Source organism: Chiloscyllium plagiosum, unplaced genomic scaffold (genome assembly GCF_037043375.1).
Source record: "Chiloscyllium plagiosum isolate Xiang-an unplaced genomic scaffold, Cpla_swu_hap1 HiC_scaffold_24, whole genome shotgun sequence".
Taxonomy (NCBI): Eukaryota; Metazoa; Chordata; class Chondrichthyes; order Orectolobiformes; family Hemiscylliidae; genus Chiloscyllium; species Chiloscyllium plagiosum.
Window position 1 is genome coordinate 56,849,789 of NW_028270162.1, and position 12,494 is coordinate 56,862,282.

General features: G+C 45.8%; 1 protein-coding gene across 2 annotated transcripts in view; it reads left to right on the forward strand.

The window, feature by feature from the left end:
- The first annotated feature begins 1,827 nt into the window (after positions 1 to 1,827).
- The window catches only part of LOC122562843 (uncharacterized), a 60,898-nt gene continuing 50,231 nt past the window's right edge, over positions 1,828 to 12,494 (forward strand). For both annotated transcript variants that reach the window (XM_088000188.1, XM_088000189.1), the window contains exon 1: positions 1,828 to 2,528. In XM_088000188.1, coding sequence (XP_087856314.1) covers positions 1,950 to 2,528 — 579 coding nt within the window. In that variant the 5' untranslated portion in view covers positions 1,828 to 1,949. The remainder of the gene's footprint in view (positions 2,529 to 12,494) is intronic.

The window sequence follows — 12,494 nt, forward strand, 5'->3', positions numbered from 1 at the left end:
TTTCCCCTTTAGCTGCCTCTGTCCTTGTATCACCAGAATCGTTGAAATCTTGCATTCTGTTCATGTTTACTTGATTCCCTAATGTATCACGCATATTTCTTTTACTCTGCCTTCTATTTATAGTCTGGAGACCGCAGCTTGTGGTGGACTATTGAGATGTACAGCTTGTGGTGGACTATTGAGATGTACAGCTTGTGGTGGACTATTGAGATGTACAGCTTGATCCCTTTGCCTCGATGTCTCCCTTTATTCTGCTGCCACTCTGTCAGCAAGGACACATCCTCCACCTATTTCCCCCTCTAACTTTTCTGAAGGTCTTGTGCCCCGCTCTGACGTTCCTGCAGCCATTTCTTCGTGATCCCTACTGCGTCGGGTTTCCCCTGGACATATTGCCTTCAACTTCTTTATTTGCTTAAGTACGCTGTGCAGACTGCTGCACAGGCATCTTGACTCCCTTTTGAGTAGGATTGCCTCTTGCATTATGTTTAACCACCTTTTTAGAATCTGTTTATTCCCTTGTCATAAAAGTTCTCCTTATTTGATGGGCTCCTTTGTCCCTCAACTCTGTTTTGTCCATGGTAAGATTGCTTGTGTTTTGCTGTAGCTCCTCCCTTCAGTCTTCCTGTATTCCAACCTTTGCAATTTATACTTCTGCTATAGCACGGGTCCTTATCCTGGTTTAAGTGGAGTAGGGCCTATTCTTTGCAACTCGTTTCTGTCCAAGGAATGGTGCCAGGGTCTGCCCACCATGTGCTTTGGTGTGCGTCAGCCTCATCAAACCCCACCCCTCTGATTTTCTCTCTTCCACTCCAAATTCACAACCCCTCCCTCCCCCATCTGCCGTCTCCAGTTTACACCCCCTCTGTCTCTCCGATATCCTCTTGCCCCCTCCTCCACCCCGGCTCTCCAATTCCCCAACCCATGTCTCTTTTTTTTTTTCCTCCCTCTCCCTGATTTCTTACCCCCCCCCCCCCCCCCAAATATCCCCCTATCTCTAGAACTACTTGTTCCTTTTGTGAAGTGCTCGAGCTGCCCCTCTGGGTGGTGGTCCCTGGGTGAAACGCTGTGTAGGCCTTTGGTGTTTGAGGGAAGGCCTCTTGTCTTTATAAGCAAACATTCCCAGTCTGAGACAGACCCTGCTGATCAGGTAGCCAGTCCTAACCATCTACTGACCAACTGTGGACAAAACCACAAGATTAAAGTTGCATCAAACTCAGAATTTTTGGAAAAGATCAACTCTGAAAGCCCAAGGCTCTGGTGAGGCTTCACTGCAGTACTGTGTGCGTTTTTGGCTTCTTTACCCAAGGTAGTAGGTACCTGTCTTCCCGAATGTGCAGTAAACGTGCACAAGGCTGGTTCCTGGGATCCTCCTGTGAAGAGGCATTGAGCAGACTTGACCGAGATTCCCTGAGATTAGGTCGAATTGCATCATGAAATTTTCGAGTGCCTCGATGGGCTGGGTGCTGGGCGCTCGCTTCTCCCCTGTCTGAGGGATCCGGAACTCCCAAATAAAGGGTTGCCCATTTCGGGCTGAGGTTCTCCTCCTCCTCAGAGTTGGCATACATTGTGAAGTCTCCACCCGAGAGGGATTGGGAAAGCTCAGTCACGGAGTACCTTTTGAGACTGGTGAAGGAGGGGGGGGAGTGGGAAGATGTTGCTGGAGACCAGCCGTGATCCCCTCAAGGGGCCAAATGGTTGACGTTACATCCTACTTCCTGCCTTCCCTAGCTTCTGTGTGAGTTTTTTTTTTTGGAGGTTATTATAAGTTTGGAATTGGGAATTATTTCAGGGGGTTCTACAGTTTTTGTTTTGTTTGTTTTTGTTTTGTTTTATAGGTATTGCTGTGTAAAATGTGTGCCTAAGCGTCTACAGTATAAACTCCTCCCTTCCCCCTTAACCTCCCCCCCCGCCCCCCACCACCACGCCGAGAAGGCTGGACCAAAGGAGTCATGCTTTCAGCTCTTGTGGGTGGAGGGGTGAGCAGGGGTCAGCAACTCTCGACGCCCGAGGCTGCCTCCCTTCTGCTGGCCCAGGAGTTGTGTATCGGACTGCGGAACCGGAGAGTGACCAGGATGTCGGCCCAGAGTAGGCCCTCTCATCAGCCACAGGCCTCTCACCAGGCCCACAGGCTCGGGCCCCGAGCCCGGCAGCTTCCCGCCTCCGCCTCCACCCCCCTCCTCCTCCTCCCGGACCGCAGGGCGACCAGGGCGTCCTCCCAGGGCAGGCCCCCTCACCACGTGCCAGAGCAGCACGTTCGTACGCATACACTCAAGTCCAGCGGGCGGATGGTCAGGAAGCTGAACTACCGCAAGGTGGCGAACCGGGGCCTCCTGCAGACAGACGCGGCTGCCACCAAGCGGAATGCCAGGCCCAGGAGTAAGGATCCAGCGACAGAAGGGCACCTGGAGGAGCACGAGGCCCAGGAAGTTGAAGCGGTGCAGAGGAGGCCTACAGCCCCTGTTCTCAAGAGCCAGTCCGTAGCTCGCCGGAGTAAGGCCCGCTCAGTTGTGAAGCCAGGCAGTGACCAGGTGAGAACCATATCTGAGCAGTGACAGTGAACAAAGTTTGGGTGGTGAGCTGGCTGTCTGCAGGTGTGCTGGGGCCAAGGACAAATCTGTAATTTGAGTGACCTCTTACCAACGGGGTATGCTGACCTTTACCACCTTGAAAAGGAAAGCTTTTTTGGGAACCGCAGTGTCTGGTCAAATTGCATCTTGAATGAAAGGTTGCAGTGTCGTACTGCCTCAGACATCCGCACAAATTAAAATTTCAAAGGGCTGGTAATAGTGAGCGGAAGTGGTCCTATGCACTTCACCTTCAACCCCTGTCACCACTGTTGAAGAAAATTAGAAGCCGTGTGGTGCAAAAGTTGAATCACTGTTAAAACCAGTCAGGACATGGGAATGGTTAAGTGCTTCGGCCCTCAGTCCTAGTCACTCCGTCCTTTTGGATTATTGTCGATCTCTACCCGAATACTGGGAGCTATTTCACCCCTCCAGCCTCAGACAGCCTTGCCCCAGCAAAAGTCTGTCTACCAAATTGGGCGTTTTAATGAACTCGCACACCATTAATTCTTGAATGGATGGAGTTGTAGGGTATCGGGGAGGAGCAGGAAAGGATCAGCCACGTGATTATTGGTAATGGACCAGGCTCATAGCTTAAAAAGAGTAGTCCATTCAGCCCTATGTGTTCACTTGTAACCAGTATTCCACAGTCTTCTGGGAAAACAGAATTCCAGGTTTCTATGTGAGAGAAATGCTTCCAAATTTCATGCCTCAATCATGGCTCTAAATTTATGCTCCCTTATTTTAGACTCCCCTGTCAAAGACAGTAGTTTCTCTTTAAAATAGTTGCTGCTCAGCTCAATTAGATTATTCTTGAGCCTTCTAAATATCAGGGAATACCAGTTAATCTTACGTGATGTTTTTATATAGTGTAACATTTTATATAATGTTTGCCCCGGTAAAAGTCTGATGCATCTATACTGCTTCTCCATTCAATGCCAATATGTTCTTGTGGATGTGCAGTGTCCAGAGCTGAACAGTGTTTACAAGATGGGAGCCACTCAGACACCCAGACAACTGAAGCAGTGCTTTCCCCTGCCCTGTCCCCTGCCTTGTTTTCCAGGCACCTTGAGGTACAGGTCACAATGCATTGACCTTCCGTTACCTTTAGGCTCTGGAGACGTGAATCCGTTTCTCTGCAATTTTTAGTTTCTCACCGTGAAAGAAATATTCTCCCTTTGTCCTGGATCCCAAACTCTTCGTGTTGCACTACATCCACCAACATCGCTATCATCTGTCTGTGCCTTTTGTAATTTGCTGCTCTCATCTATGTGATATTTATTGCCCTTCCTAACTGATTTGGTTTTCCTGTAGCCGTATTAACATCTGGTCATCGGCTGAAACCATCAGCAAAAGTGCAAACTATTCCATAGCCATCAATGAAATCCTCACCAGAAGAGGTCAAGCTGTGGTTAATTTGGCCAGCGCTGTGTGCTGATGCTGTTCCACATCTTCCTGTAGCTCGACACAGCTGGAGTACACCTTGTGTTTCCATCCATAGAGCTCAGCGGATGTGTTTAGATACTTTAGTAGGACTGTCTTCTGATCATGCTGTTTGAGTTGCTGCTCTGTTTGAATTCTGTTCCAGTTCTGCTCTTGTCCTGAGGAGTGCTGAGGAGACCAGAGCAGTGCTGGGGATGGTTATAATGGATTGCTGGTCGTCGCCATCTTTTGGGGCCGGCGTGTTAATGTGATTGGAAAGGAGCAAGGAGGTTTATTGAAGTCCCAAGCAACTGGAAAGTTGGGGTCACTCCTGCAGACTGAGTGGAGGTGTTCTGTAAAGCAAACACCCAGACCGATAGGTCTCGCTGGTGTCAAGGATACCGTGTTGTGAGCAGATAATACAGTAGCCTAGTTTGGAAGAAGCACAGGTAAATTGCTGCTTCACCTGGAAGATGTATTTTGCACCCTTGGTCACTGAGGAGGGAGGAACACTCTGATGTCTTTGCCTCAGTCGTGGAGCTTAAATAATTTTAAACCAGCTGGATAGGTGCTTGTTCGGCTGGAGAATTGAAGGCACTTGGAGGGAGGTGGGAACGTACAGTCCAAAGCAAACAGATCAGCCAAGATCTTATTGAATGGCAGAGCAGGCAAGACAGGCCAAATGGTCTATTGCTATTTGTTATGTTTGTATGTTAGTGCTTCTGTCCATTGAGAAGAGGAGTCGGCCATTCAGTCTCTTGAGCCTGATCTGCTATTCAATTGGATCATGGCCTGAATTCCATTTGCCTCCACCATTGCCACACTCCTTGAAGTTAGTATCTCCAGAAACCTGTTGATCTGCTGAATGATTGAGCATGTCCAGTCCTGTGGCCTGGAGAATTTCAAAGACTCACTACACTCTAAGACTGAACTGAAGAGGAAGTTCCTCACTTAAACAGCATACCACACACCCCCGATTCCACAACCAAGGGGAAATGTCCTCTCTTTTTTTCCCACTGTTACACCCTGTGAGAATTTTGTAAGTTGTAATGAGAACGTATTCTTCAAAACTCAAATGCCCTTGCTCCTATGCAAACATTTGCATCCTGATCCTGATCCAAAGTTCCAACAAAAGCTCAACATAAGCTGGAGGAACAGACTTTATTTTCCACTTGAGCACTTACAGCTTCTAAGATCAACATGGAGTTCAGCAACTTCAGAGCATGAATACTTACCAATTTTGATTACAGCCATCTGCTTCATCTCCTCCCCCTCTCTCCGCAACCCCAACCCACTTCCTCCTCTGCTGAACTTGCATTTGAACAGACTTTCACACACTTATCATTGACACCATTTCTTATATCTCCGTCTCTCCTTTACCATCATTAGTGCTTCCTTTGTCTTATTCTCTGGGCGCCTTCGCCATCTGTTTGTCCTGATCATCCTTTCCCCTCTGTCAACAGCATAAAACACATTATTTTCCAGTCTCTTGCAGTTCCAAAGGAGTGTCATTTTGAACTCAGAACATTAACTCTGCTTTCTCTCCACAGATGCTGCTGGACCTGCTGAGTTTCTCCATCACTTTCGTTTTATTTCAGATTTCAGTCATCTGCAGTATTTTGCTTTTATAAAGTCTTCCGAAGTCCCTCTGAGAAATAAGTTCTTATCTCTGTCCTGAAAGGATAACCCCCTAACTTTAAACCAGTGCTCCATGGTCCTGGACTGACACACAAGAGGAAACATCCTTTCCATATCCACCTTCTCCAGACTGTTCAGAATCTTCTCCACTTTAATAAAATCACCTGTCATTCTTCTAAACCCCCGTGGGAACAAGCCCAGCCTGTTCAACCTATTCTGAAGACAACCAGCTCATTTCAGGTATCAATTAAACATCCTCTGAGCTTCTAACACTTATACATCTTTCCTTAGATAAGGAAACTACACACGGTGTTTAAGATGTGCTCTCCCCTGATGCCTGTAAAACTGAAGTATAACATTTTTACTTTGATGTTCAATTTCTCTCATAATAAAGGATCGCATCCCACGAGTCTCCTCTTGATTGTGTGGTTCCTACATACTAATGTTTTATGACTCCTGCAGCGAAGCACCGAAATCCCTCTGCACCTCAGCTTTCTGCAGATATTGTCCTGTTAAGTAACATTGCTTTTAGTTTCCATTCTTCTTGCCAAAGTGAACAACTTTGCGTTTTCCCATGTCACGCTCCATCTGACAGACTGATGCCCACTTGCTCAATCCACCTGCAACTTCCTCAGGCTTCTTCCCCACCGAGTAGATGTCCCAACATCGGCTACCTGGACTCTCGCTCTTTATATTCAACTGAGTCAGTTCCCTTCACTATGCTGTTGTCTACTACTGCTATTAATACTAAAACTACAGTGCTTGTTGCTCAACCCATTTCTATGACTTTGCTGTAGTCCGTTTGCTAATCCTCCTTGCAGACCCCCTCCTCACCCAGCAGGCTGACATCCCTTCACTTGTAGCTCCTGGTCCCCTGACCTGCCTCATTCATGGTGGCACCTTCATGTCCCTGACTTTTAACCAAATCAGAAGCCCTATCCTGAGTGGTGGGACTGCCTCCTGGTATAAAGAATACATGTACCTTTCCACTTCCCTGGCGCATCACGGTATCTGTTTCAGCCTCCAGCTCATCAACTGTGTCAAAGCTGCTCAATCTTTACTTATTACAGAGATGTGTGTCCCAGACCACAATAGTATTCAAGAACTCGGACATACTGCAGCCTTGACACATCACCTGTCCTGCCATCCGTATGAGTTTTAATTGCATATTTATACTGTACTATTCAATTGTCCTTAACTGAGATCTTGACCCTTCACCTTTCTCTGAAGCGGAGGCTTTAAAAAGACAAATGATCAGTTAATCGCTAGAAAAGTAAATATATGACTAATTTGGGAGAATCAAGTCTAAAATGGAAGCCATTTTGTTGAATGTTTTTGTCTGAAGCTGATTGGAACACTTCATAGAAATAACAATGCAGAGGGACAACATCCTTTTCATACTGTGAGAAGTTTGGCAGGTGGACTTTGGTAAAGGTGTTGCTATGGACAGTGCACCAACTAGATGATAACTCCTTTGGCAATTAATTGTCAGTTTCTTCTGTTTGCCTCAAGACCACCTTCACAGGTCAGTATGTGTATCGGAATTGATACATTTCCGTGCACTGTATGATCGGCCTCTGTCAATAACCTTGTAAACAGGCTACAAGACATTTGTTCACTGTGCAAGCGTGATGCTGAAATAGCCCATATCACACCCATCCTGTGGGATAATGGTTGTCTTGATCAGATTATTTATCATGTAAACTCTGACAAGCCTCAATAATGAACCGTTATGTTCCAGGACCTAACACCGATAGGAGTGAACCCATTCACTTAAATGGGAAATGTACTTTCCCGGCAGCCCCCCAGTCCCTGGTGCTGGAATGTTCCCTACAATATGCTTGGGCCATGGGGAAGTGAAACCAAGGAATATGATTCTTCGGGTACAGGGGTTGCCCTATACTATGTGGGAGCAAGATTAGTTATGTTCGCCACTAACAGGATCTGCCTCATACAAAAATGAGTAATGTAGTTTACAAATTTCAGTGCTCTGTTATGCCAGCTGTGGAGACCTGATGTCCAACAGACTGGTGGACTATATCAAACAGCATATCACTTTGGCTGTTTGTCACAGGCAAAGAAGTGACTGACCCCAACCAGTCCACACTTAGAGTCACAGAGATGTACAGCACGGAAACAGACCCTCAGTCCAACTCATCCATGCTGACCAGATATCCTAAATTAATCTAATCTCATTTGCCAGCACTTGGCCCATATCCCTTCCTATTCACATACCCATCCAGATGCCTTATAAATATTGTAATTGTACCAGATTCCATCAGTTTCTTTGGCAGCTCATTCCATACGTGCACCAACCTGTGTGCGAAAAACAAGTTGCCCATTTGGTCCTTTTCATATCTTACCCCTCTCACCCTAAACCTATGCCCTGTTATTCCATCAACCCAGGGAAAAGACCTTATGTCTATATATCCTATCCATGCCCCTTGTAACTTTATAAACCTCGATAAGGTCACCCCCTCAGCCTCCAATACTCCAGGGAAAACAGCCCCAGTCTATTCAGCCTCTCCCTTTTGCTCAAACCTTCCAACATCCTTGTAAATCTTTTCTGACCCTTTCAAGTCTCACAATATCCTTACTATTGGAGGGAGACCAGAATTGCACACACATACTCCAAAGAGGCCTAACCGGTATCTTGTACAGCCACAATGTGACCTCCTAACTCCTGTACTCCATATTCTCACCAATAAAGGAAGGCATGCTAACTATCCTGTCTCCCTACGATTCGACTTTCAAGAAACTGTGAACCTGCACTCCAGGGTCTCCCTGTTTGCTAAACTCTCAAATTGGTATCCAACATTTAGATTTGATTCTGCTGTTGGGCTACATTTGCTCAATAATCCTGAATATGTTTAGAATCACACTGACAACCAATCTGAGATTCATTCAAGCTGGAAGTATGGTGCACCTGTACCTACTCAAAGCTGCATATATTCTTTGCCGACAGAACACCCATCCACACTACACCTGTTACAACTCCATGAAATCGGTGATAGCCATTTGCTGGTTAATTTCTCTGGCAAATCCCTGTGATGATTGAGGGCTAACCTTCCTGGATTAAACTGAAACTAAGTTTGATGGTTAACTGTCAGTCATCAAGCTGGTGCACTCTCTCTGGTAACCCCTCTACCAATCAGAATCCACCTTGCCAACCAGTCAGCACTTTTCTCAAACAAAACAAATGCTGATTTCCTTGTACTTTGCCATTCCTGCCAATTACCCTGATGAGTGCTAGATGAAAAAGTTTGACAAATGTCTTTATTTCAATAATATTCAAGTTCTGTACTACCAAATGATTAACAGTTAGATAATAATGGAGGTTAGACTAGGAACAGGAATGCACTGTTTAAAGGGCTTCCTTACCTTTTCTCCTGGAATTCCCTGCACATAAACCACCTGAACTCCAAACCTACCAGTCATATCAGCAATATTAAAATAATGCATCTAAAATCCAGTACCTGCGATGTTTGAAGCAATGCATGGATGTAGGTTAAATCTAGCTTTTGGCCAGAAAGGGTAACATCTGATGAAATGAGACTCATCATTTTGCCTGGAACTTTGCTGATATTGCATGTACATGAGGCCCGCCCATACTGTGAGCTGTAGATAAACAGACTTTGAACCTTGCATTGCTTTAGTCTCCTACCTCTTGAGTTTTATGTTTCCTTTGACCAAAAAAAGTGCTGAATGGGGAAGAAGCCCTCTCCCATTCCCCACCTCCTGCATGAGAATGATGGTCCCATGGTTACCTCAAGCTAAGTAGGAGTTCCTGTCACCACTGTCCTCTTGTTTCTCCTTGTTGGTGGCTTTCTTTAGCTGTTTAGATTCTCCCCTTTGGAATTCCCCTCAATGCTTTCTACTTGCTTTTTTGTAAGAAAAGGTACTCTTTTAAACCTCATTAACCAAACTTTTGATCATTTAGACATTGACGGATCGTCATATTTTGCAATCTACGCAAATGCAAGTTAATTGGACCAACCCCCCCAACATAAGACAGCAGCAGAATGTAGGCCAATCAACCCATCAAATCTGCTGTGTCATTCAATCATGGCTGATAGGTGATGTCTTGATTGCCGAGGAGGTCAATGATTAGAAGAAGGGGGAGAAATGGGTTTGAACGACCAATCTCTGTTGTAAATATATCAATGACCTGGCCTCCGCATCCTTCTGTAGCAATGATATCCATAGATCCACCACTCTCTGTCTAAAGAAGTTTCTTCTTATCTCCGTTCTAAAGGGTCTTCCCTTTACTCTAAGGCCGTGCCCTCAGCTCCTTGTCTCTCCTGCTACTGGAGACATCTTCCCAACATCCACTCTGTCCAGGCCGTTCAGTATTCTGTAAGTTTCAATCCAGTTCCCCTTCAACCTTCTAAACCCCATGAAGTATAGTCCCAGAGTCTTCAAACATTCCTCATATGCTAAGCCTTTCACTCCTGGGATCAATCTCGTGAACCTCTTCTGAACCTGCTCCAGGGCTAGGACATCCTTCCTGATGTATGGGGCCCAAAATTGCTCTCAAAACTAAACGTGATCTGACCAAAGCCTTATAAAGCTTCAGAAGTACATCCCTACTTTTCTATTCTGGTCCTTTCAAGATGAATGACAGCATTGTATTTGCCTTCCTAACCACCAACTCAACCTGCGAGTTTACCTTCAGAGTCCCTTTGCACTTCAGATTTCTGAATTTTAATCCCCATTTAGAAATTAGTCCATGCCTCTATTCTTCCAACCAAACTGCATGACCTCACACCTTCCCACATTGTATTTCATCTGCCACTCTTTGTCCACTTCCCAAACCTGTCTAAACCTCCCAGCTTTGTCAGTACTACCTGCCTTTCCACCTATCTTTGTATCATCTGCAAATGCCACCAGAATGCCTTCAGTTCCTTCATCCAGATCATTCATGTCTGAAGTGAAAAGTTGGGGGGGGTTAATTACCAATTTTTTTTTCTGGTCCTGTGGGACCTCCCTCTGACTCCAGTGATACCTGAAAGATCACTCCTAAAGCCTCCATTTTCTCTTTAGTTCTATTTTTCAGAACTCTGGAGTGTAGCCCATCTGGTTCAGGTGACTTATCCACCTTCAGGCCATTCAGCTTTTCTAGCGCATTCATCTGCTTGGTGATGGCCACCGTACTCACCTCTGCTCCCCCGCCCAACTCTCTCGAATTTGTGGAATATTATTCATGTCTTCCACCGTGAAGACTAACGCCAAGTATTTATTCTTTTGAAGGAGTATCAGAGAGGATTGATGAGGGCAGAGCAGTGGACATGATCTATGTGGACTTCAGTAAGGCGTTCGACAAGGTTCCCCATGGGAGACTGATTAGCAAGGTTAGATCTCATGGAATACAGGGAGAACTAGCCATTTGGATACAGAACTGGCTCAAAGGTAGAAGACTGAGGGTGGTGGTGGAGGGTTGTTTTTCAGACTGGAGGCCTGTGGCCAGTGGAGTGCCACAAGGATCGGTGCTGGGTCCACTACTTTTCATCATTTATATAAATGATTTGGATGTGAGCATAAGAGGTACAGTTAGTAAGTTTGCAGATGACACCAAAATTGGATGTCTCGTGGACAATGAAGAAGGTCACCTTAGATTACAACAGGATCTGGACCAGATGGGCCAATGGGCTGAGAAGTGGCAGATGGAGTTTAGTTCAGATAAATGTGAGGTGCTGCATTTTGGGTAATCAAATCTTAGCCGGACTTATACACTTAATGGTAAGATGCTAGGGAGTGTTGCTGAACAAAGAGACCTCTGAGTGCAGGTACATAGCTCTTTGAAAATAGAGTCGCAGATCGATAGATAGTGAAGGCGGCGTTTGGTATGCTTTCCTTTATTGGTCAGAGTACTGAGTACAGGAGTTGCAGCTGTACAGGACATTGGTTAGGCCATTGTTGGAATATTGCATGCAGTTCTGGTCTCCTTCCTATCGGAAGGATGTTGTGAAACTTGAAAGGGTTCAGAAAAGATTTACAAGGATGTTGCCAGGGTTGGAGGATATAGGGAGAGGCTGAACAGGCTGGGGCTGTTTTCCCTGGAGTGTCGGAAGCTGAGGAGTGACCTTATAGAGGTTTATAAAATCATGAGGGGCATGGATAGGATAAATAGACAAAGTCTTTTCCCTGGGGTGGGGGAGTCCAGAACTAGAGGGCATAGGGTTAGGGTGAGAGGGGAAAGATATAAAAGAGACCTAAGGGGCAACTTTTTCCACACAGAGGGAATGAGCTGCCAGAGAACGGGGTGGAGGCTGGTACAATTACAACATCTAAAAGGCATTTGGATGGGTCTTTGAATAGGAAGGGTTTGGAGGGATATGGGCCGGGTGCTGGCAGGTGGGGCTAGATTGGGTTGGGATATCTGGTCGGCATGGACAGGTTGGGCTGAAGGGTCTGTTTTCATGCTGTGCATCTCTATGACTCTATTCAGTTCCTCAGCTATTTCTTTGAAAAATGATGCTGAAGTAGTAGTAATGAGGAACAGTGGCCCAATGTCCACTTTTGTCCTTTATATATCTAAAGAAACTCTTGCAATCTTTCCTAATATTACTGGCTAGCTTACTCTCATATATAATCTTCTCCCTCTTATTTCTTTCTTCATTGTTCTCAGTTGGTCTTTGTTGGCTGGCCACTGCCCTTTGCCATATCATATGCTTTCACTTTTACTTTAATGCTGTTCCTGTCTTCCTTGGTCAGCAATGGTACTTCATCCTCCCTTTACTATGTTTCTTTTACCTCGGAATGAATCTCTGCTGTGTCTCCTGAATTACTCCCAGAAACTCCTCCCATTGCTGTTCCACTCTCTTTCCTGCTAGGCTGCTCTCCCAGTCAATTCTCCCCAGCTCCTCCCAC